The following is a 27,307-nucleotide window of genomic DNA, read 5'->3' on the forward strand; positions in this document are numbered from 1 at the left end:
AACCTTCAGTATATTCTTTTGCTCCACTTAAAGTAAGCATTCTTTACATGTTTAAAAATAAAAAGCAGGTCTATAAGTTTTTTTAATGTGTTTCTTTTTGTCAATTATGAAGATATCAAGTGATGACGGGTGGAAGAGAACAAAAGAAAATGCAGCATTGTGTCCATAGTTTTTTTCATAAATAGTGCTCTTCAAGGATATGAGCAATATATGAGTAAATATGAAGTAGATGGTTTTATTGTTGTCTCACCTTCAACCTTTAACCACTCCCTGAATCACACAGTTCAATCCAATGGAGAAGAAAAACAGGATAAATGGCATGCTCTTGAATACTAATACATTTTCCATCTTATTAGTTTGGAGTGGTCAATTGTTCTTTTCTAGAAAAAGAAGTTGAACTTCCTTATGAACACATATAGTACATTAAAAATAATATTACTAATTTCCTATACTATTTATTTTATAATATTCTATCTCTAACACACTTTTCTTATAAACTTAAACTCTTTTTGTTAGCATCTCCTGGAGAAATTGAATTTGTCTTGTTTTACATAGTAGAGAATCAATACAAATGGTGGCTTCTTTTTTTTCCCAATAAATTCACTCAGAAATAAAATGACCAAAAGTGAGATATTGAATATGTAATATGAACCTCTATTAACAAAATTCTTGGGTAATAGACCATTTTTGTTATTAGCTTCAATATTAAGGAGGGTTAAAAATATAAATAATCTTTATAGTTCTGCATTTATTGCTGCAATTCTTTATATAAATGGCATTGATAGACTACTTTCCTTGGTTGAAACAGGGGGTGGCATGGAGGTTAAGAGAAAGGCTTTGGCAACATATAGACATGGGTTCAAAATCAAGTTTCCCAATTATGAGTTGTAGGACCCTTGGCAAATATGAACCTCTTTCAGCCTCTGCTTCCTTATCAACACCAAAATACAACACAAACACCCTACCTCAAAGGTGGTAGCAGGTTTGGTTTCTTCTGAAGTCTCCCTCTTTGGCTTTCAGATGGCCACCTTGGCCACATCTGTGTCCTCACATGGCCTCTGCTCTGTGCATATGCATCCCTTTGCATGTCCAAATGCTGCTTCTTATGAGAACACCACACATAGTGGAATAGGGCCCACCCATGTGACTGAATCTAAACTTAATTACCTCTTTAAATACTCTATCTCCAAATATAATCTCATTTTGAGGAAATTCAACATATAGATTTGGGGGCAATACAACTCAGCCCATAATGCTTACTAATATATTTTTCATTTTATTAGTTTGTAGAATTGTTTCTTTTCATTTAAAATATTGAACTACCTCATGGACACACAGAAAAATCCAATAGTAAGTAGCTGTTTTTATAGCTGTTTTTAAATACAGTAGTATGAACGTTATGTCATTATTCTCTGGTGGCTAACATGTCATCATGTCACCTCAGGTCCTCACTCAGAGTATCACTTACCACCCCAATCAGTATTTCTACAGATGGGCATGGGGAATTCGGTCAACTATTTACTCATATGAGGAATAAAGTGTGGCAATTGCTTTTGGAATAAATCCTATATTTATTATTATTATTATTGATAAGAGAGAGAAACATTGATTTGTTGTTCCACTTATTTATGTCTTCATTGGTTGATTCTTGTATGTGCCCTGACTGGGAATCAAACCTGCAACTTTGGTGTACTGGAATGGCATTTTAACCAAATGAGATACTGGCCAGGACCTTATTGCTTTTTAAAAAATTGTAATTGGTCTCATTCTCCTAAAAGTAGAGAGAAAACTGAGTGCTAGAATAATGAAATATTGTCTATGTCTCTTAAATGTATACATACAACATTTAAGAATCTGAACTAATGGAGTTCATTTTCAGATATTTCATAGCCATTCCACCCAGACATATAATTCAAGTAAAAATCAGAGATTTAATTGAAAAATAGGTTTTCTTCACATTATATAGGCCTACCAACCCAATGATGGACTGAGTTGGCCATGACAGAATGTTTCATAGGCTCAACCCTATTCCAGACTCACAGTGACACCAAGACAACCAAATAAATTCAGAAGAAACAGAGCAGGCTACTAATTTATTTGTTGCTCAGAAATGATTATTTAAGCAATGAAAATTGTGGATAAATTAGATATTTTCTTTTATATTCAACTTCAAGTCTTATCATGGACCCTATATTTGACAATAAAGGTTGGTTGGTACATAGGATGTTGATTCTTCTTTTAACCGTATTCCACAAACCTATAAATTATCTTAACTTTACTGGTTATTTCTGGTTTTCAGTGCAATATAACACCAAATTGCACCCACAACCAAACAGCTGTTTGAGAGAATTGTCACTGCTCTATACTAAACCACAGAGGGATTTTAAGAGTCCATCAACTACAGATGTATATATTCTTTGGCAAATATCCAGTTTAACCACATTTTTATTTGGACTTTATAGTACAATGATAGTAACTTTAGGTGTAGTAATCCCGTGAATAAAACAAAATGTATGCATGTGTTATAACTGGCTGATCATACAAATAATTATTAAATATAAACACATATGCTTTTGTAGATTTGTTGGAGAGATTCGTTAATTGCTTAATGAAAGATGTCTTTCAGATACTAATTCCTTCATTTAGTTCAACAGATTAAATTTTATATGAGAAGATATTAGCATGCATGCAATGAAGTGACAAGGACAACCAAAAAGCTTAAATGTTAATGGATAAAAGATAGCATTCAGATTATATTTAAACACTAAATGGTATAATTTTAATTTTGTGTGCTTCCATTTGCTCTCTGCATAGACACAAATGTCCTTTTTAATATCCATGCAAATATTACAATATCAGGGTTGTTTCTACATTTTTCTGAGATGTAAATAAATTATAAAACTTTAAACAGTGTATGAATAATTCCAGATATGGCAAGAGTGTGCATTTTTTAATTTGCAGAACTAGTCAGGACTTGACATTTGCAACTAAAACAAATCACTTTTTGTGCTATAGTTTTAAGTCATTATCTAATTTTATGGACATTCTAAATTTCTACCTTGCAGAGGCTTTAATATAAAAAGAGCTTCACCACCATAGAGTTAATGTTGACAATTTCTTTGCAAGTGAAAATTACCACTAATACCAATAGACTTGTTTTCATTCCCCCCAGTCCCCTTAAACTGCAGCTCAATCTGGTATAATCTTTTTTCCTCCCCCAGTAGGGTGCAGAGAGCCCTCTAGCTTCTCTGTTTCCTACTGGGGTACATATTGGCCAGCATACAGCTGCTCAGAACAACTATTTGCATCTACAATGGGGTCATCCCACCACGTTCTTTTCAGATCAATATGATTGGTACAAACAATAGTTTGATTTTGATTACTCTATAGTACGCTTGGGTAGAGCCTCTGAATGCAAGTGAATTGCTTAGAAACAATGGCTGGTTCATCATCCAAAGCGTCCCCTTTCAAACAGCTGCCTCTGCCACACTCACCCTGACAACGTCCAGAAAAACAGATGGTTTCAGCATTCATGGCCAGTTTAGTGAAAGCCCCTGAGTCAGCTATTCAATGCATATTTTTTAATCTATTTGATATTAAGGAGTACTTCTCTCCACTAAAATTTTCAAATATAGTTAAAATCTCTTGCTAAATCTAAGTTGAATTAAAAAGAAAGAAGGAGTTATTTAGGAAGTGAGCATAAAACCCTTTCTGAAGTCAGTCTAGCTCAGGTCTTTTGTTAAAACTGCAGTGTAGACCCTCCTGTATGTTATGTGTCGTAATTCTGCAACACAAAAGGGTAGATTAATAATGCAGCTAAGATCCCCCCGAATTGATTTCCCTAGCTTCTGTTGTCTATTTAAAGGCAGGCCTTTAAGGTTACTTTAAGAGTGTGTATTTTCTTCCCTGGTTTTGTTTTACCATGAGAAAAATCACTTCTGAAAATTGCATAGGAAATCACACAAGACACACTGTCATTCTTGTGTGTTACGATTACTTCTTCATGCAAAATATGAAAATATATTTTGTATTCAGTTGGTTGCAATGGCTCTGAAGACTCAATTATTGATCCTACAGACCTTTATATTTTGGTACTTTAAAAGAAACAATAACTAAATTTTATGTGTGAGCTATCATTGCTATACTATTTTACTTCTGCATTATTATATTGTAAGCATTAAGACAAAGAAAAATTTTACCCATGAGGCAAGAGAAATATTTTAATTTCAAAAACAAATTACTAGAAACAGAATATTAAACAATTTAAAATTATTTTTTTCATTACTTAAGATATAAAACTTTGGAAAAGGTAACCAACCCAATGCTACATATTTTCTAAATTCCATTTGTTTATATCACAACCCACCAAGTACACAGAAGATATCAAAAGAACATTTTGACATACTCTTGTTATCAACTGCCTTTTATGGAATGTATTTAACCCCAAACTACATTTACAAATCTATAACTTCTATATACCATCATTTTAGGAAAGACATTTTTCTTAAGATTTGAGTACAAAAAATGTATTAAAATAATTCTATGTTGTCACTGACTTCACTATAAATTAATAGAAAGTATTCATTTATTCAACTTATTTTACTGATCTGTGAAAGGGGGATAAGAATATTATCTATAGCTGAATGAAATTAGTGCTCATAAAAGCACCTACCACAGTACCTGGCCTATGATTATTATCATTATCACCATCATCATCAGTATAATTATCATTATCATTATTAGAGAAATATAAAGAAAATACAAAGCAGAAAAAAGTATTAAGTCACCCAATGGGCAAAGCTGGAAATTTGAAAGGGGAAAAATTAAGGTCATGTCCTGGCCCATGGCCCTCTGCACTTTGCTCTAGAAGCAGCGGTTGTGACCCCTGTGTTTTGCTCTATAGAAGCAGTGGTACCTGCACAACTTCAGGGTCTATGCTTGCCCCTTCTTACCCAAAATCTTCTGCTGGGGACTATGTTTCCCAGGCCTCACAAGCACAGACAGTGTTGAAGTGTTTCTCACCTCCACCTCCTTGACTCCTGATGTTGCCTACTCAACACCTGCACTCCCTGACTTACTATCCATCCACACATTCAGCAGACTTTGTCCAGGACCAAAGCATCTGCTGAGGGGTCATGACTCCGGTGAGCACTGAGGGGGGAGGTACAGTTTTCCTCCTTCAAATGTGCTTATGTCCTCACATGTCTCCCATCTACAAGTACAAACAAACAGAAATCCCCCTTTTCTCTAGAGTCTCATTTCAGTTATTGTCAAATACTGTATGTCTCCTTCCCTTTCCTTCCAAGAGTGGTCTATACTTTCTGCCCTCCTTCCTTACTTCCATTCCCACCCCATGCTTCTGCACCAAATGCTCCATTAAAACTATAATAATTATCCAGTTGATTATCAAGGATCCCCTAATTGCCCAATTCAATAAACACTTCTCAGTCCTGATGATATTCAACTTTGCTGCACAACAGGACACAACAGAGACTAAGAGGACATTTTGACATATTGTTGTTATCAACTGCCTTTTGTGGAATGTATTTAACCAAATTTGCTGACCACCATTCATTTAACTCATTCATTCACCTGTCTCTGTGCTGCATTTATTGACATTATCTGCCTCTTGGCAGCCCTCCCACATTCTCTCCTAGCTTTCCTTCCATCTTTTCAATCACTCACATTTTACCTTTCTCTACCACTCAGTAAAATGTCAGTGTTCCTCAGGGTTCTACTGTCTATGTCTGTTCTTAGTCTACTAACCTTCATTAGCTATCAGTTCATTCAATCAAACCCTTACTGAGCATCTCTTACATCTGGATTTTATCTATGTATTCAAATTCACTTAAAATGACCTCTACACTGACATCCTACACTCATCTAAAAAATACCCTTAAGCACTTACACTGAGCCAGGCATCGTGCTAGGTTCATTCATTGCTGAATAAACTAGTCTTCAGAGAGTTTTCCATGTAGTGTTAGAGAAAGATAACTACACAAGCAGTTATAATATTGAATGATGCACAGAGGTGGGTGCACAGGGATGGTTATCCTAATTTGCACTGAGGGTTTAGACTTTGAATGTATAAAAGCAGGAGAAAGACATCACCGAATTTGTGTTTTAGAAAGAGTATTCTGAGCCCTGGCGGGCGTAGCTCAGTGGATTGAGCGCGGGCTGCGAACCAAAGTGTCGCAGGTTCGATTCCCAGTCAGGTTACATGCCTGGGTTGCAGGCCATGACCCCCCAGCAACCGCACATTGATGTTTCTCTCTCTCTATCTGCCTCCCTTCACTCTCTAAAAATAAATAAGTAAAATCTTAAAAAAAAATTTGAAAAAAAAAAAGAAAGAGTATTCTGGATCTAATGGATTAGAGGACAGGGAGATGAGTTAGGAGGTGCTAAAGTAATCCAAGTAAACGATGATGGAAAACTAGATTAAAGAAGAGGTGGTGGGAAAAAAAGAGAAATTTATTGAATAGATTTGTAATACTTATTGATTGAAGTTGGATATGTAAAACACTCCTGGAAACAGGACAGGAAACATGTGGTCAGGTATGTTCATGTGGCTTGTTTCTATTATCCAATTAAAAAAAAAAGTCTAGCAGATTCCTCAAAAAATTAAGAAGAGTTACCACATGACCCAGCAATTCTTCTCCTAAGTAGCTACCCTCAAAACTTGAAAACATGTATTCACAAAGATAAATGCACCCCTATGTTCAGTGCAGCATTGTTCATGGTGGCCAAGACATGGAGGTGACCAAAGTTTCCTTCACTGGAGGACTGAATAAAGAAGATGTGATACACATATGCAATGGAACACTACTCAGCTATAAGAAAGGATGAAATACCACCATTTGCAATGACATGGATGGACATTGGGAATATATGCTATGTGAAATAAGTTAGTCAAAAAAATCCAAGAACCATATAATTTCACTCATGTGTGGGATATATAATTGAAAGCCATGGACACACAGCAATGTGGTGGTTGCCAAAGGGAAAGATTAGGGAGAGGGGGGTGGGGAGGGCCAAATATATGGTGACAGAAGATGGTTTCACTTTGGGCAGTGAGCACACAGTGCAGTATACAGATCTAGTATTATAGAAATGTGCACTTGAAACCTATATGATCTTCTTATTAACAAATGTCACCACAGTAAATTTAAGAAAAAATTTTAAAAATTTTAAAAAAATCACCATGTTATAGATTGTACAATGGCAATTTGTAATTTTCTGAATATGAGTCTGTCTCCTGTGCCAGGGCAGTGGTTTTCAGTGTTTTTCTACATCCATACTATCCACATATTCAATCAACTCTTGTTATAATATTTCTTGTCAGAAGTGTAGGCAGAAGGGGGAGGAGAAGAGGGAGGGAGTTCAGAATCTCTAGGGGAACATACAGTAGGATAATTGAAATTCCTTCCCTACATAAGAAGTTTCCTGACATCATTTCAATGTCTCTCAGAAGAGATACCATTTCAATTTTGTTTACCTATGATATTGTGCTTTTGTTTAGCACAATATCTGGGACAAAACTGGGTAGTCCAAGTTTCTTGAATGAATGAGTAGATGAATAAACAAATATGAAAATGCTCCTTTTGAAGCATTTTCCAGAGCAGTTTCATAAGCAGTTTCATATAAGCTTCATATAAGCAGTTTCATATTTGAATAAACAAATATGAAAATACTCCAGGAAAAGAGTAAAGAGCCAGCTCCCCCCTCAGTCTGACCTTCTGTGATTGAATTTGCCTTTTGTGGCTCTTGTATTTGGGGGCCAGGGTTGGGTAGACATGAAAAACAATACGGGTATGAAAATAAGAGCAAAGCTTCAGGTCCAGAGAGTCCTGAAGTTTCCAGGCTGAAAGGACCCTCCACCTTTATCCCATTTGATCTCCCTTTATAGAAGAGGGAGCTGAGATCTAAGAACTTGAAGTGAATTTCTCCATCAGGCATGGCAGTGCAATGAGATCTAGGTTTAATGTTCTTTTACTCTCCAAAACTTTACATTCAAAAACTTTTGCAAGTTTTAATACATCTAGATGTTGCAAATGATCCCAATTTAGAGAAATGTTTGAAGTCAACGGAATAAATTTAATCACCTTTGCTTCTAGGGAAAAAATAAGTAAAAAAAATGATATTGGTTCCATCTGTTGGCTTGGTTTTATTTTTGTTTCCCAACTTGTCCCAAGTACATTAGTAGCCTTAAGCAACCTTTAGTATACTAGATATTGTGATTCATCTATGCAGACAAATGGTTCTCTAAATCTTTAGTGTGGTGCCAGGAGGGGGAACAAAACTTATCTGGAGCATGATCAAAAGGAAATGTGAAGGACTGCCCCCAGGAGGGACAGTATTGTTCAATAACTTAATACTGCCCTGAGTTTGCATCCACTTTTCACAGCCAACCCTAATTCCTGTTGTTAGTTCTCTTCCTGGTCCACCAATTTCTCGACAACAAAAACTATGAAGACATTGTGGTGTCTGGCTCCTCTCCAGGAACCATTACAGCCATTTAACATCTCTGATGCAACCTGTGCACCTGTTGGTACCTCGTACCTCTTGCATCTCTCTTTACAGTATACCAGGATACCATCCTTCGTCCGGCGCTGAATCTTGTTTAATGTCACATCTCATTAACTTCCCACTGGAGAGACTTGTCCCTCTCCAGTTCCATCCCTGTTGGGTCTCTGTATTTTGGGCCTCATAGTTGCTATTCTCAATCCCTTTCTTAAGATACAAACGGTTTTAAATTTTTTAAATAATGTGTTTTACCTAAAGAAAATTTATAAAATAGAGACAAGGAAAAGAAGAAAATAAATGTAACCTATTATCTTATCTCTCAAAGATAACAAGTGTTGGTGTTCTTTTTTTTGAAATTCATATAACTTTTATTTAAATTGAAAACATAATTCTCAAAACTGCACTAATAGTTAAAACCCTTTGTTATAAAAATCCTAAAGAGTATTTCTAAATAAGGCAGAAGTAATTCTAGGCTCATAAGACCAGATTTGACTTAAGACTATCCTTTAAATTGTAGAGCATGGGGGGAAAAAGGTTATTTACAGAAAACATTATCTACATATGTACTGAGGCACAAATTTGGTGACAGAAGAAACTTTTAAGGGCATGCTGGAATCTCAGAAGCAGTTCTCAAAGAGCTTAGTTTTACTTCCTCAGACTTTAGAAATGCCTAAGATCCTTCTTCACCCTGGATCTTGGGAGCCACATAGTACTTTAAATGTCCCATATCAGCAATTTTATACTCCACGACAAGGGGTACACCTGCAAACATACTGAGTGTTACTGTAGGAGAGGGTGGAGTAGCTTTTGTAAAGAAGTTCAGATATCTCAGTGCAAAAGTTAGCTGAACTGGATCATTCATCTCTATGGTAACAGTTTCCTCTTCTTTATCGACATTACTTGTTTGTGACAACTTATTATTTCCATTTTCAAGTTCCCCACTTGCAGAAAATTTCACTCTGTCTCTTACACAGGAAATTATAACAGCATCTCTAATATGACTAAGATCTCGGCATGTACATGCAAATTCACCAGAAGGCATCTAATACACAGATATACTCTTGTTCTGGAATTCCAAGTTGTTCAACATCTAACTCCATTAATTTTATTTCATAGTCTGAAATCTTTTCTTGATTCCTGGCTTCAAATACTAATGCCAATGTGTCCATACTATCGTCAGCCCTTACGGTAATGGTGTCTTCATTGCCAGCATATTTTAGTATTTTGGACACACAAATTATTCTGCAGCTCCCAGCCCAATGATGGAGTGCATGGGAACTGTGTGGGCTGTCTCCAATCTAGCCATCCAGCTCTGCCTGTCACAGTCTTTTCATTCCTCAAAGAAATGATAGGATCTTACTGCTTCCCAGGATCTACTTAGAAAAAGGACATGAGTCCCTTCCAATTCCAGTTTCCTAGTCTCTGGTGTATCTTCTTTACAAGCCCACAAAATTCACACAGATGTATTAATATAAAGAGGTTTACTTGGAAGTAACATCATACAGCATCAAAAACCAGATCTTTTACCTAATAATATGGTATAAACATTTTTCATGTCAATAAATATTCCTATACAACATATTTTAATAGATGAATATGATTTCTTTATAGAAATATACTACAACCTATGTTAACAACCCTTTGTTACTGGTTGGTATTTAAAGCATTTAGTTTTCATGGATCATAGTAGATGCTGTGATATATGGTATGCACATATAGAGATGCAATAACTGTATACATTACTAAATCTTCAAGCATCTCTATCATTATCTCCTGAGGATAAATTGCCAGAATGGGAATTGCTTAGTCAAATGGCATGCACATTTTTAGGGCTTTTGATGCATTTGGGAAGACTGTCCTTCAGAAAACTGAAACAGTATATGAGAGTATTTGCTTCCACCCAGATCTTTTTCTGAATACTCTTTTTGAGTTTGCCTCAAAAACTAGGTCATCCTAACTATGTACTGCAGAATCAGATTTCACTGATTCCTGCCTTTCCCAGCCTGTGAACTTGGATACATTTCTTAATCTCTCTGATCTCTTAACCTCTCTGATAGCATCTGAAAGAACACACACCACATAGGCACAGTAAATTCACAATAAAAGTTCTTCTTCTTCTGTCCACATGCTACATGCCAGCCAATGTGTAAACTGTCATTGCCACTCTGTTTTGTTATTTATCTTTTCAGGCATATGTTTGTTCTAAAAAATCATAACCTGCTTTCCAGGGATGTATTGTTATGAAAAGCCAGGCTGCCTATAGAATTAGAAAGCAATATCACTCATAGCCAGCAGATGCCACTACCTGATCCACGATGTAGAACAAGAAAAAAAAGTATTTAAGTATGAGGTTCCAGGTCCTGTAAGCAAATCAGTGCTCTAGCCAGATCATAAATGGTACCCTGCTGAGATTCCAGCGAAACTATGTAACAAAGTTTAGTTACAAGTAGGGCTATATATGTTGATATACATTTTCATAAGTAAATGCTATATCCAACCTTCTGTTATACTAAATTATGTGTGCATGTATGTGTATATATATCAAGATAAACTCTAAAGTTCCCTCAAGGGGTTTATATTCATTATGAGCTGTTCTCCAATGCATCTCTGCCACCCACAGAATTCTAATGACTTTACAATATGCTAGTAAGGAGGAAAGACATGGGATATCATGTAGAGCAGAGGTAGGAGGTATGAGATGCAGAATGGGACTCACTGAACTGAGAGAATTTTTTCTAATTTTCTCTATGTGAAATTATACAACACAATATTTGAAGAAAAACTGCAAATGCTTATGTCTCTTTCTATATACATAGATATATATACATATCTGAAGCTTTGACCACATATACAGGGTGGAAAAAAGTAGGTATACAGTTATTCTCAGGAAAATAATACAATAATTAATAAATAATAACACAAGAATAAACTCATGTACTTACAACTGTAACCTATTTTGTGCCCCACACTGTATATATAGATATATATGTATAATTTTTGTTATTATTTTCTTATAATATAGGTACAAAGTAAAACCTGATAAATTGGTACATTTGAATGGTACCCTAAACTATGCATACACTATTTCTGTTACATGTTAAAGAGATGAGATGAGATTCGAGATAACCTACAGATAGCACACACAATTAACAACCTGATTAACAATCTGGAAAAGTTAACAGAGTGTACAAAAAGTAAAGGTCAAATATAAATTACTAAGGTCTTCCAGTGTTCTAAATGTTATTTTCCACTGAAGATTTAAAGAGAACACTTTTGTTTAAAATGTACCAGAATTCAATACATATGGGAAATTCAATGGTTCTCTTTAAATAGTTAACACTTTTGAAAATAAAGATCATGAACTCAGATTTGAATACACTGATGGGAATTTCTCATAAGAATATTATGCTAATTTTTCAAACAAAAACAATGCTAAATATCCACTTTTTAGGGCTATTCTTGACTGTAATTTGCTGAGCCTACAAAATAATTGTTTTGTTGAACTCAGAATCACTGTGCTAATATTTAGCATTGTGCCAGCACCCACTGTTCTGCAAACAAAGCTTGCTTTGCAAACATACCTTCCTCTCTATATTAAGCATGCATGCTTAGAATTTCTCTGAACCCCAAACATGTAACCCTGTTACACCAAAGCAGCCCATTCCTGGCAAAGAATAAATCAGACCCTTCAGACTGACATCCTGAAGGAAAGCATATGGGGCAGGACAACGGACAAGGCCTACTAGCAATGGCCAAACAGTCGGGATTTTTTCTTTCATTAAGCTTACATTATAGGAATTACAAACAGAAAAGAATAAGGACACCAATACAGGAGCCAGAGAGTTTCAGACTCCAAAAAGTCTATAAAGGAAGCAAAATGCGTTCGTTTGACAGAGGGAAAGGATAGCATTAGATAAGGTCATAAGGAAAGTCCTTTCTGTAGACATGACATTTGAGCTGCACTTTAAATGACAAGCTTGAGCACATTATGGAAATGTGGAAGCTACTCCAGGCAATGGTGCAAAGGTGCAAAGCCAAATCGGATTGGCATGTCCAAGGAACAAAGAGTTCCAGTGTGGCCAATGCCCCTTGCACAGGGCAGCAGAGGGTGGTGGGTGGAGGCTTCTTGGAGGGCCCAGCCCCCCCAGCTAGATGTGCTCTGTCTTGTGAGAAAAACAGGAAGCCAGGCAGAGTCTGAAGCAGGGGAGTGACATGCATGATCTGCTTAAGTTATAGAAAGCCTGTCCAAAAAGTGCAGGATCTCTTGTTGGGTACTGGAGTATTTTTAGTATTGAGATATGTGTGCATACTTGATGCATTACACTACACTGATCAATTTTATTTTTAAGGTCTCAGTGTTTGGGAATGTTTTCACACTGGAGTTGTGACTGATAGCCCTGATAGTAATGTGAAGTGCTCCAAAATATAATCAGATTTTCTCCACATATTAAGCTTAAAACAATGTTTAAATGCTTACCATAATTTAACTGGGAGGAGTCAAGACAGACAGGGTCATGAAGGACTAGAAGTTAGTCGAGCAAGAGTGAGAGGGGGCTCACAGGACTTAGTAGACAAAGCAGGCAAGCTGAAGTGAGCCCTGGAATCGGGAGCAAGCATTTAGAAGAAGACACAGAAAGAAGCGTGTATCTGCTAGTGAGGGTGGGGAAGAGGTGTGGACATAAACGCCTTGTATGCAACAGACAGACCTTTGTCAGGGTAATGAAAAGGGATGACGTGATCAGATTGGAGAAGGAATGTGCACTTTAAAGGAAAATGTAAAAAAAAAAAAACAACAAAAAAGGAGGGTAGAGAGCTGAGGACAGAACCTTGGGCAAGGCCTATATTTATAGAGAGAACTTCAGGACAAAAGTGGAATCGCTGAAGAGTTGTGAGAGCAGCATGTGGAAGCCAGAGACAAAGTTTTGCATTCCACTGTCATCTGGCAAACACGGGGTTGGGATTTTACGGTGTGCTGATAAGTGGGAAAACCCACCGGCTTTAATGATTCCAAGTTCCACCAGCAACCTCAGGAAATGATGGTGAGATCAGAGGGGAAATAACACACCAGACCTCACAATGAGTGAGAGGCAGAGCTGTGATTTGGGCTCAGGGTCACGTTGTCCTCGTAGCCGGCCACTGCGAGTGTGTGCGCCCGTGTGTGCATGTGCCATGTGTGTTTCAACACGGAAGAGAATTTTTTTTTTTGCTGAAGAAGGCAGAGACTGGCTAGTCCTTAAAGATTTTATGTATGTGCATCTCAAGATGAGAGAAAGAACATTTTACTTTTTTCATTTCATTTGTAACATCACTTCACTTTTCCTCAGTTTCTCTTTTAGCCTCTCCCATAGCCCTGTTTATCTTCCTATTGTCTGGTTGCTTTTCTTCTTAACAAGGGACTGGCAAATATGTTTGCGTAAAGAGCTGGTGAATAAGTATTTTAAGCTTTGTGGGCCAAGAGGAAAACTGAATTATATCACATAGGTATTCACATTAAAAAATCTCCACATATTTCTCATTGAAATTTAAAATACAATAATAGTGATGGAGTACAATCTTTTTTACAAGATTTCATTTATTTAAATTTAGAGAGAGGGAAGAGGAAGGAGAAAGATCAATATGAGAGGGAAACATCGGCTGGTTACTTCTCACACGTGTCTCGACCAGAGAATGAATCTGCAACTCAGGCATGTGCCCTGACCAGGAATCGAACCCGTAACCTCTTGGTTTGCAGGATGACACCCAACCAAGTCCCACTGGTCAGGGCTGAAGTACATTTTTTAAAATAATATAAGCCTTCTAAGAAAGGAATGGAATTCTTTCTTTTCTTTTCTTCTTCTTTTTTTTTTTTTTTGGTGAAGGGGTTAACATTTCACTTAATTAAATTTTGAAGTTAGTGTTCTCAATCATCAAATCAGTACCAAATATTCGCCTGTAAAAACCATTCCCAGCTTGCACACCACATGAAAAAGAGGTGCAGGGTTGGGCTCAGCCTACAGGCTGTAGTTCGTGGACTCCTGCTCTAAACACTCACATCATCCTCTCACCCTTTGCACTTTGTACCTGGTGGGCTTGCAGCCACAAGAGAAAGGCTGCTGGCTTCCTGGCAGTGCCTGTGGTCACTTCATGTCCCACTATTCACTCATTTTCCTCATTTCCCCCCCTCTTGTCCTTAAGGAAAGCACTCTACCCTTCTCTGTATATCAAACAGGTAATTTGGGTTTTATGTCCAGTGGGGTGATTTTACAGCCTTGGAAGACATCTGTCCTTCAAAACTGAAACTAGCTTGACAGACAAAACTCCTTCAATTTCATAATTAGGTACACATCTCAATTTGAAAATGCACCTGTGGAAGAGAATATACTGACTTGAGATCCTTGACACAAGGGCACAACTAAATGCCCCACCATTTTTTAAGCTCAGGGATTGCTTTGGAAGTAGAACTTACAGGTGCTAGAATAGGATGAAGAACTATTATGGAGTGGCAGAAAGGTGTGCAGGAGGGGACCTGTAAGCTTTGCATTCCTCTGTCATCTGACAAACACAGGATCAGGATTTACTATGTGCTAAGTACTGGAGAAACAGAAAGGTTGAAACCATGCCTCTGACCTCTGGCTTCTTAAAATCTGCTTCAGCGTAGCCCTGGCCTCATAAAATTAGCTTGGAAGGGACCTTTGAGATCATGAAATCCACAGCCTTATTTCATACATGGCAAAACTGGTTTCAGAGAGGTTGATGCTAATCTTCTTTGCAACTTGATTTGCTGTTTAATTTTGTTTCTGAGAAAATGTGGCCTTCCAGCTCTTCTGGGGAAAAAAAGGTACAGCTTCTAGGGACTTTCGACAACTTCAGTTTGTGCTTTACTGTTTAAAGATTCACAGACTCAGAGACACATCTTTGAGTCAGAGACCCAGTGGGGATTTCCAGCATTTTTCGTGGACAACGAACGAGCCAGCCTCCAGTTGACTCATGTGGAGGATGCTGACGGGCCTGATACCCAGAAGTAAGTTCATTTTATTGAACCCCAGGGCAAGATCTCAAGTACTGGTCAAATAATAGCCAAGTCCTTCCTGCTTTCTCTCATCAGATAACCACAGAACGAAATGATTATGGGCTTAGAAATTAGCTGGAGGCATGTCTGAATTTCAGTTCAATTGCTTGGTAGACGTGGCCTTAGGCAATTGTTTGGCTCCTAGAGTGCTTTTCCCTGTGCAAGGCAGGGGAGCAATACCTCCTTCACAATGGTGTGGTTAAGACTGAGGGAGATCCTGGGTTTATGGAGTCTAGCACATAATAGCTATTCAAATAAATAGGACTATTAGTGCCCAACATACTTGCTCTTGTACAAAACAGATGGATATTTATAATCCCAACAGTCAGAAAAATAAAAGACAGAGAAAAAGTTCAGGAAATTCTTAAGACTACACGTTATCAGCACTTTCATAGGACAAGTACAGATTTTACAAGGGTCATGGGGTCTCCCAAGGCCTCTGGGAGTTACGAAAATCAACAGTGGTCAGTATCTTCTTGGGCTGTACTATCAAAAAAACATCGGGGAGGAAAGCAGGAAATGCACAGCGTAGATTGCTGATATACTGGATCTGGTAAGAGCCAGCACTGTCTTTGTCATCTCAGCAGTGGCTGGTGTGTCATGGGGCCTAGGAGTCTATGCATAAATGCTACTTGCCCCTGTGATCCTCCCTCCGGAAATGTTCTCAGATACATTTCATAAAGGTTCTCAGGAGGTCACAGCAGATTGGGTACAAGAGGTAGCTTAACACACTGGTTTTCCTTCCTTCCCTACCCTTGGCTCCTGCTCCCTGGGGACACATTCTCAAACTACCTGCATGCAAACCTCTCTCTCAGGCTCTGCTCTCAGGGAGTGCAGGCTAAGACACCACCTGTTAACATGACTACCTAGAACAACAGCTTTGTGGAGCTGAAAGAAACATTAAAGAGAGTTTACTTCAAGGAGGAGAAACAAATGGCTGGGTGCTGCCTCTCTCCCCTCACTCCTGTGACAAAGGTCACAAACTAAATGTGACGCTTACCACTGAGTCCAGACATAGATGCCTTCTCCACTGTTTCAGCCAGCCTCCATCGGTTCATTGAAGCTGACGATTGAGATAAAATTATTTTACTACCTCGGGTCCAACAGACCCAGCTGGTTCAAATCTCAGTTCTGCCACTTATTAGGTATATAGCCTTGAACAACTTTCCTGACTTTTATGAATCTCGTTTTTCTTATCTATAAAGTGACATTATAATCCCTTTTCAAATGGTTATTAGGAATTTTTAATAGTACTGAATTTTTTAATTTATTTAATAACACACTACCCTAAAGCACCTAAGAAGACATTGGACACATGGTAGATATTCAATAAACGTAATTCTGTTCTCCTTTTATCTTGAAGCTCAGTGAACAGGCAGTTACCCAGTTACTCAGTGTGGAAACCTAGCAAGTGAACTCCCATCTTCATATTGTACACCTGTAAAAAGCATGTAAAATTCATAGCTCACTCCTCATTAGAGCGAGAATCAAACGAAATAATAAATAGACCACAGTACTATTTTCAGAAATTATATAAGAATTATTACTGTTACATTAATAATAATACAACTATTTATATTATTTCAAAGAAAAAATGCTGCGGCCTAGCGAATGTATTAGATATATGTTTTTATTTTATTTTTGATACTTTGACCTCTTGAGGCCTTACTGACACTGGAGGGGACGCCCATCCCAGTTCACCGCCCCCAGCTTCCCAGGGTTAGCATGACTTTCATACACAAACCAACCGATTCAGAGAATACATCCCAGCTATCTCCTTTATCTTGGGCTTTCACAATCTGGGGGACTAGCCCCCTGCCCTAACGTCCCCAGAGCCAGGTACCAAAAACCAGGGACAACTCCTGTGCCCCAGAGCCTGCTAAAATCGTTCAAACTAGACATCCTCGGCCTCCTTACTCTGCCTTGGCTTTCCTTCCTGTAGAAACCACAATAAAGTCCCTCCCCTTAGTTCTTTCTCGGCTCTCTCAGCCTCCTGACAAACCTGGTTCTACCCTGTGTGGCCCCCTATGGTGTGGTATTATTCACCATATCTGAATAATAATAAAACCTACATTTTAAAATGGTGAAGCTAAGAGATCCTTGACACCCCTTCGTATCAACACTCTGCTGCCTCCATCTAGGCCATTAGACAATCATGATCACCATGCACAGGAAGACAAGTCCAAGGCAAGGTCCCCTGATAAGCAAATGCTGACCCAGGAGTTGACCAAGCATCATGAGGGTCGTGCTGCACTGTGGGACAATAAAGGAGGAGGAGAGTAAGTATTTCTAGCCTTCTCAGCCGGGTCAGCTCCAAATCCCAAGACAGAAGGAGAAACTGGAGCTTTGGCTACAAAAATCTGGAACTGTGGTATCTCACCAGAATCAAAGATTTATTCTTAAATGTCACAAACCCGTGATTGTATCACAGTAGCAACATTACTGGTTATGACACAGCCAAAGGATGGAACACAGGATGAAAGATAACAGGTCATCAGTCTGCCAGTGTCTGAGTTCCAACATCCTCCTTCTACACTGAAATCAAGGCCCTGGACAATCTGGCCATCATGTCTCTTATTTTTAACAGATGAGTTTGATGCTGTTTATGATCACTTACATCTCTAAATATCTATACTTCTTACACTATTTTACAAAAATACACTCCAGTGGGTTCCCCTTTATCAACTGCAAAAGAAATGTATCAGGAAAATCAAAGGGAGAGTAGCAAAGAGTAACCATATGCCAAATTATAAAATCCAGCAAACAAAAATGCTGACAGGTAAATGGTTTATAAGAAAATATATGGAAAACAATCAAACTATGAGTACGGTATGCTAAACTTTTGTGAAAATGGAAATTCAGACATGGCATAAGTCTTTAAGATCATGAAATACAAAAATCTTTAGTTTATGAACAAGGACAGTGAAGCTCAGAGTTATTAAGTCACTTGAATTAAGATGAAGCAGCTAATTAGTGAGGATGTTATTGATGGTTGAAAGTATAGAGATTTGAACCCACTTTATCATAGCTACATATCATGGGTAACTCTGATTATTTTGGCAAAAAATATAGAATATTTCCAACAAGAGTTTACAATTTTATCTCCAGTTGTTTAAGTCCAAAAAGACCAATATTTCAGAGAATATCTTATATGATGCTTTTAAAAATTGAAATGTAGAGAAGAGATTTCTGAAGCCATAATTCATAATTAAAGTTATCTAAAAATGAACACTCATGGCTTCAAAGGGATTGGCAATATTAAAAAAACATGTATACATGTATAGATTTGTCAAAAGGGCAGAAAAGGCTTGAAATTATCAAACTGAAAAAAGAATCTAATCAGTTCCCAGACTGTAGACACATTCTTTAGGTAGAAAATATACCTGCCCTCTGCTGACCACCTAAAATCCTACCTTGTGGCATGTGGTTTACAGCATAATGCACATAAACCAGAATATATTTAGGAGCTAGTCTATTTCTAGTCACACAAGTTTTGTTTCCTAAATAAGACTTCGGATTACCATTTTGGTTTGTTCCCAAAAATTTCAGCACTCCATATGGTTAAAGATGTAGTCCCTCCCATCTTCTTAACAAGACCTGGTGTGAACTGTGTACAGTACTGTCTTCTAGCCATTCACTCCCACGCATATTCCACAGTGAAGAGAAATGGATGGCTTCAGAGGGAGGCAGGAAATGAGAAAGACAGGCATGTTCCAAAGTTGAGATTCTGAACTGCTTTCCAACTTTTCAAATGTGAAAATTTCTTTAGTTTGCAAAAACTGTTATAAATGATAGCACTGAACATATACTTTCAGCTTATGGAGAGTCACACGACATGGTAGTTCTCTTAATTACAGCTCAGAAACCTACTACAGTGGATTTTTAGTGCATTAGTAAAAATGCTAAAGTTGTAATTTTATCTTATCTAAAACAATTATCCATAAGGCTACACAAGTCTGAATGTAGTAAAATTAGTTTTGTGAATAAACTTACCTGTTCATGAGTGATCATATTGATTTTCTTTTCTGACTCTCTCCAGTTACAGGTTTAATGGTCTTATTTATTTATATTAACCAAAAAAGTGGCCCAAAAGATTTCTAGAATTTCTGTAGCACTGATAAGTTACATGCAAGGAAATTATGACAATGAATTATCAATACTTGGATGTAATTCATTTGAGAAGATAATCCAGTTAGGGAAGAAAATAGGTTACTTCACTAAGTTTTCACCATGCATTTGAAACCTTGGTTAAATGATGAATGACTGTTTGCTATAGCACATGTCGACACAATATTAAAGGCACATATTTTAGTACTTCATATCCTTTTTGAGAGAAAAACATTTTTGATGGTCAGTATACACATAAAAATTCAAATCCTCCCAATCAGCTTTCAGGTGATTGTTGTATGGATCAACCAGACCCGTAGTATTCTTTCTTCCAAAATATCTTCCATCTGTATTTTATTATTCATTGTTACAATCATTAGTGAATAATAAATATTTCTTTCAGATATTTCCTACATTAATAAATAGGTAGGTAGGTATTTAGACAGGCATAAACAATATACAAAAGTCTAAAATATAGGAAGTGAACTAAGAGGCATTATCCATATTTCAAGGAGAAATTATTTTGCAATTTTCTGATGCACTTCTAGTATTTCATTTTTTTAAACTAACTTACTCATCTTTTTCTGTGATAATTTTCCAAGTGAAGTTATTTTTTAAAGTCACATTTAAGTTAGTGACTGATCTACAATCAGCTTTTTTATATATAATTATTTATATATAATGAGGGAGTGAGAAGAGATGACGAGACAATTGACTGAGAGTCTTCAGTGTACCTGACACTACTATGTGCTTAACATCACTCTCTTATTTACTCCTCAAGTCAAAACTATGTGGCATGTCTTATTATTCCCAATTTACTTAGGAGAAAACTAAGGCCTAGAAAAGTTAAGTAATTTATCTAAGATTACATAGTTGGGAGGTGGCTATGCTTTGATTCAAAGGTGCATTTGACATAAGCATAAGAAAATGCCTGACTTGACCATTTGAAAAACCAAATTAAATAAAAACAAATCCCCTAATAAAAGGAATCACCTTTTTTTAAGAGTTTCTAATACCTGGTGGATTTTCCAAAACAGAATGCAAAGAATATGAGATTAGTGGCACAAGATTATTAGCTACACACCAGTTTTTTTTAAAAGTAGATTATCTATTATACATCTCTGCAAAACTATTGCACTATACTTTAAAATATTGTTTTATTTTACTTTATTTTATTTTTATTATAATGTTCATGACCATTTTACTCTATTTAAAAACGTTCTTCTGAGTTAAATTATAATTAACTTATTGCAATCATTAGAAACACACAATTAAATTAAAAAGTTGAATGCAATATATTTTTATACATTATTATTAAACCTAAAAAGTGTAGAACTCATTGGTGTCTAATCCCTTAATGAAATGCGTGGAGGGGGTGGTACAGTGCCTTGATTTAAGAAGTCTTGACAAACACACAAACATTTTGAATCTTCACTTTTTCTCCTCACCAAAGAGATTTTTATGCCTTAAGGTAATGGTAAGTTTCAACAAGAATTGGAAAATTATAAAAGAAGAGGTATGATAGATTCCTTGGCATCCAAGCATGATGCCAAGGAGTATATCAATTTAGATTAAATTAGAATGTCAGTTTAGGTTAAAAGCTTATAAAGTATATAAATGTTAAGAGCCCAGGAACTACCTTCACACTATCCTCTACATGTCCTCCAAGGCAAGTACAAACCCCACTGTATATTCCATTTTTCTAAAGATTTTTTACCCCCGCAGAGTCTCCAATCCCCATTACATTTTAAGTGCGCAACCTTTTATAAACAGATTTAAATATTAATACTTGAATGTGTCCATCATTATATTCTTCAACACTGTCAGCTGCTGGTATGTAGTTCAATGTCTACAATTTCTATATTTCCAGTCTTTTCTTTTTCTCCACAAAGACAAATTGATCCTCTCCTTCCATTCAAAAATATAGTCCTCTCTTCCTCCACTGTCATTGCACCATTCCAGCCAGGCACGTCAGATAAAGTCCTCTTCTCCTCTGAATACTGAGATCCTCCAAGTTCATCCTCTAAGCACTGGGTCAATTATCACTTCTTGCATGAAGTCCTCCCAGAACAACAAAGAAACACACTCTCTCCCTCCTTTTTGAAGTCCAGCAAAAACCAGTGTTCTTACCATTATTCTTTACCTCATCTTTACCATTTAGTATTCTCAATGACATTGTTTTGTGAATAGATGTCTTCACTTCCCCCACAATGCTTCCCTAAATGTCATATTGGAAAGTGTATTGTCATCAAGTCAATTCATGTTTTCCACCTGGTACCATGCAATATTCCAATAAACCACGGGCAAGATCTAGTGTGTCATAAAACAATAAAACTACAACTCTATATAAAAAATAATTTGGGGGGAAAATAAAACTATAGCTTGAGTCATAGAGATCTTGGGCTGAAACAGATCTTAGAGTTCCGTTCACTGCACAGGCTACATGTGGAGAAGGTGGAGAGTCATACTAATGGAGTTATGGTTTGCCCATGATCTCCCTATAGTGTGAGAGGGGCAAGGTAGTAGACAACCTCCTCATTTTGCAGATGGGAACCCTGGGGCACAAAGAGGGTGAGAAACTGGCCCAAAATTTCAGAGCTGGGATAGGGTGAGAATGCAACTCGAGCAGCGCTCTATTGACACACAGACCGAGGCTCTTACTAGTATATTCTACTGCCCTGCTATAAATGCCAATTGAAAGGGGCATACTTTACACACCAATTACTTAAGGAACCTTAATTTGCAATAAAGTGTTCAACTACCATAAAAAATAAAACAACCAAACCATAGATCTAAAACCAATATATTCCTTATAATAAACATTAAACAAATAATAACAAATAAAAAAGCCCCAGTGAGTTCCTGGAAAGTGACAGCCATTCCTTTGTTTGCACAGTCCCCAGCACACCAGTCACCAAAGTCCACCACTGGCCGCAGACTTCACACACAGCAGTCTCTAGAGCTGTAAAAGCTATTCAGGGGAAATGTGAACACCTTTCTCTCCCCCATAAATCTCCCAGGAGCATGCAGAGATAATCCAAAAATTAATTGATCATTTAATTCAAAGATTAATTTGCAGCATCCAAATAATTTGAGGCTGTCACTAAAGACCTTAGTTGAGAAGATTTAGAACTCTCATTCTCAGCCAAGGCTGAACATTTGGATTATACTGGGGAGTTTTGAAAACAGGTTCTTCAGTTCTCACCAACTGAATCGGAATCTTGGGGTGAAATCTGAGAAGCATTTAAAAAAAACATTGATGCACTTCAATTTCAGAAAATTCTGAATCATTGTGTGAGTTAAGAATCACTTGCTCGAAAAGTAACAGAAATTTTGTCAGGTCCTTTCCCTTTGTTTTTTTTTCCTTTATATTTTCTCCCCAAACTGGCAGGATTTTTTCAACTTCAAGTGACAGAAACCCAACCTACTTAGGCTCAAAGGGGAATTTGTTCAGATAACTAAAGTCAGGAGTGAAACTGGCCCCGGGAGTGACAGGCACCAGGGGCTTCATGCCCTTAGAACATTCAACTTTTTGAGTTTCTTTCCCACTTGATGTCCTCTCTTGCCCATTTCCTTGTTTGGATCCCATGGCTAATCATCATAACTGTGCCTGGCTTACCCCTTCAAGTGCCTGTCCCTTTCATACTACAGGGAGCTCATGGGCAAAACCATCACTCCATTCATATGATGCTCTGCCTTCTCCATGTGTAGCCTAGGCAGTGAACATGGCTGGAGAAAAATACACAATCCTACTAACAGGTATCACTTTAAATGAATGACCCCAAATCTCCAGCAATCCTGAACTCCATCAGTAACCATGTCACATTTCCCTGCTTCATTCACTGTCCCACGTTTCTGGATAACTAATTCACTCCTTCCCTTTGCTTTTTTCCTCAAACTCCAGATACCTAGTCCCCCGTATTTACTCTCATCAGATGACCTTGCTTCCTACTTTCTCTTTAAATTACTTCAATTCCTTTGACAAAATTGAAATAATTTGCAGAAAACTTTCCCAGACTCTCAGCATCACAACCACCCACCAACCAGCATCACACACCCATGCTCTGCCTTCCTACCTCATTCTGTGAAGGAACAATCCATGGCCCTGACCAACCCAACCCTCCTCTTACACATGAGATCCCACATGTGATGATTAATTTTATGTTTCAGCTTGGCTGGGCCAGATTGAGTGTTATTCTGGATGTTTCTGTGAGGGTTTGTGAGATTAACATTTAAATTGGTGGATGCTCACTATAATGCTGGTAGCCTTATCTAACTAGTTAAAGGCCTGAAGAGAACACAAAGGCTGACCTCCCCTGAGCAGGAGAGAATTCTGCAGCACATGGCCTTGCACCTGAATTTCAACATTGGCTCTTTCCTTGATCGTCAGCCTGATGGTTCACTCTGCAAATTTTGGACTTTGGACATGCTGGCCTCCATAATCACATGAGCCAGTTCTTTATAACACACACACACATACACACACACACACACACACACACACACACAGCCCTCCTACTGGTTCTGTTTCTCAGGAGGACGTTGACTAATAGTCTCTCTCATTAATGCAAGGAATTCTCTCTGGAAATTCCACCCCCCCTTGTCTATATCATTTTCTTTTCCTATGGAATCTTTGTCACTTACATTCAAACATGCTGTCATTTCTCTTATATATCTAAACAAAATCTGTCCTTAGTCACATGTCCCCCACCAGCTACTGCCCTATTTCTCATTCCCTCTCCAACAAAACTTTTTAGAAGATTTATCTGTAGTCACTGTCTCAAATCTCACTCCTGTTGTTTTCCATTAAGCCTCCTCTAAAGAGTTTTTTATCTCTGCTACTCCACAGAAACTTCGTTTGTTGAGATCAACAATGATCTCTACCTTACCAAACCTAGGAGACTTCCTGGTACTTATCTAACTTGACTGACCAGCAGCACCTGACACAGTTCATGGGTCGTTCTTCCTTCACTTGGACACCCCTCCTCAAGGTTTTTCCCCACCTCACTGACTGGACCATTGTCAGTCTTCTTTTGCCCAAGGCGCAGTTCATGGTCCTCTGCTCTTTTGTATCCACACTGCTTCCCCCTTATTTCATCCACTTTCATTGCCTTAATTTTCTATCTATATGCTAAGGATCCAAAAACTTGCATCTCCAATCCATGCCTCTCTCCTAAACTTAATATTTAAATATCTGACTACCTACAGGACATGTCCATCTAGCTATGTAATCAGAAATCTGAACTTTAACACATCTAAACTTGAGAAATTGATCTTCCCTCCCAAACACACCCATCCACAGTACTCTACATCAGCTCTTAGCAACTCCATCCTCCAGTTGCTCAGGCCACATATCTCAGAGTATTATTTCAGTCCCCTCTTTCAGGAAATTCTGTCAGCTCTACCCTAAAAACACAGGGTCTAGAAGAAATAACACCTGCTTGAGCATGGTTGGTAGGGTAATAATATGGGAATAATAATTTATAGTTCTAATTTGAACATTTCACCTAAAATGTCATATGTTGTGCTTAAGTGTGATATTGTAATGGTACAGAATTACATGCTTATGATTTCATAGTAAAAGATTTTGTAATAAAAAGGGGAAATTATTTGTGCCAGACCTTGTATATTCAGATTTCTGACTACTTCTCACCACCATATGTCTAACCTGAGCCACCATCACTTCTTAACATCCTATAGGTGTCTGGTTTCTGGCCTGCTCTCTTTCCCCTGCAGCCAGAGTGATTATTTTACAATGTGAATCAGATGTCCTGACTCCACTGTCCCCAACTTCCCAATATCTCCCATTTCCCTAGGAATAAAAGCCAAAGCCTTGCAAAAGTCTTCAAAGCCTTTCGCAAGCTGACTACTTGTCACTTCTCTGACCTGATATTCAGCCACATCACGCATCACTCACTTTGCTCTCAGAACACTGGCCGCTTACTGCTCCCCAGAGACATTAGGCATGTTTCCACTTTACTGTCCTAGCACTGGTTGCCGCTTCTGACTGAAACATTCTTCCCACCAAAATTCCAGTCACCGCCTCCTCACTTCAATTCTGTGCACAACTATTACCTCCTCAATGAAAGTTAACCTACATAAAATTACAACCAGTTATACTTCTAGATCCCTCCGCTCTATTTTTCTTTAGCACTCACTCCTAACATGTCATAGAACTTTTTATTTATTTATTGTGTTATTAATGTCTGCCTCCAATGTGAGCTCAAGTGCAGACTAATTACTTTTGTCCCTTTTGTTCATTGGTATTTGCCGAGCATCTAAAACAATTTCATTTGGCATACATTTGACATTCAAGAAATGTTTAAATAAGACAGTCAGAGAAAGACAAGTACCATATGATTTCACTTATATGTAGAATCTAATGAACAAAATAAACTAACCAACAAAATAGAAACAGACTCATAAATAGAGAACAGACTAACAGCTGTTGGAGGGGTGAGGGGGGTTGTGGGGTTGTGGGGCTGCATGAAGAAGATGAAGGGATTAAGCAAAAAAGAAAAATTCATAGACACAGACAACAGTAAGGTGATCACCAGAGGGAAAGGGCGGGAGGAAGTAGAAGAAGGCAAAGGGGGGATAAATGGTGACGGAAGGAGACTTGACTTGAGGTGGGGAACACACATACAATATACAGACGATGTACTATATAAAGTACACCTGAAACCAATATAATTTTATTAGCCAATGTCACCCCAATAAAGTCAATAAAAATAAATTAATTAAAAAATAAAAGAGAAATTAAAAATGACCTTCGGTTATCCTCTCTGCTTTTTTTCTGCTAATCAGCTAAACCTTCTCTCAAGGTGTAGACCTGCTTCCCTCAAGATGGGGCAAACGGCTGCTAGCCATTTCCAGGCTCACATCTTTACAGCACCAGGACCGTAAATGAATGGAGTCTTCCATATCAACTGCAGCTTGAAAAAAATGAGGTGAAAGACTCTTAGGTCACATGCCTACCCTTAAGCCAATTGCTTTGGCCCAGAAGATGCATCTTGTGAAAGAATGGTAGATAACATATACGTGTAACATTGAGATGCTGGGGAAGATGTGACATTTGGGAGACTCGCCTTCAGCTGACAGCCACCTCCATTTATTTCTACTGTCCTACCCACCATTCTGCCCCTTTTCCTGATAAAAATCATGAGGTTAGAAGCAAAGAAAAAATAACGTCAACAATAGGACAACAGGGTATCCTGTAGACACTGCCCATTCATTATGTCCAAAAAAGTGACTTCATCCTCTGGGCCCCAAACCTAATCTTCCTAAACAGTTTCTACCTTGTTGAATGGCCAGTGATAGACACTCAGACTAGAAGCCTAGGAATCATCCTTGCACCTTCTCTCTTTCCTCCATCCGCATGCAGCCCAAGCCCAAGTCCAGTCTAGTTTCTGCTCCTAAGAATTTCTCTAATATAGCTCTATTATGAAGGGTTGTTTTGTTTTGTTTCCATTTGTGTGTGTGTGCTTATCTCTATCCTGCCTACCTATCACATTGTGTAATAAAATTGCTGGACCCTTTATGTATCTCTGTAGACTTTGGGTTAAACATAGAAATTGACTTTCCTCTCTGTACATCCAGCAGCAAAAAAGCATGAATATTGTAGGCAAC

General features: G+C 37.7%; 2 protein-coding genes across 2 annotated transcripts in view; both read right to left on the bottom strand.

The window, feature by feature from the left end:
• The window catches only part of LOC123833187 (cytochrome P450 7B1), a 161,807-nt gene that overhangs the window by 114,376 nt on the left and 20,124 nt on the right, over positions 1 to 27,307 (bottom strand). The gene's annotated exons all lie outside the window — the stretch shown is intronic.
• Positions 9,194 to 23,267, bottom strand: LOC123833042 (proliferating cell nuclear antigen-like). Its single transcript, XM_045861045.1, is given in 3 exon segments — positions 9,194 to 9,566; positions 9,568 to 9,765; positions 23,107 to 23,267. Coding segments are annotated over 3 exon segments (732 nt in total).

Source organism: Phyllostomus hastatus, unplaced genomic scaffold (assembly GCF_019186645.2).
Source record: "Phyllostomus hastatus isolate PE091 unplaced genomic scaffold, TTU_PhHast_1.1 phas_scaffold_21, whole genome shotgun sequence".
NCBI classification, from domain to species: domain Eukaryota; kingdom Metazoa; phylum Chordata; class Mammalia; order Chiroptera; family Phyllostomidae; genus Phyllostomus; species Phyllostomus hastatus.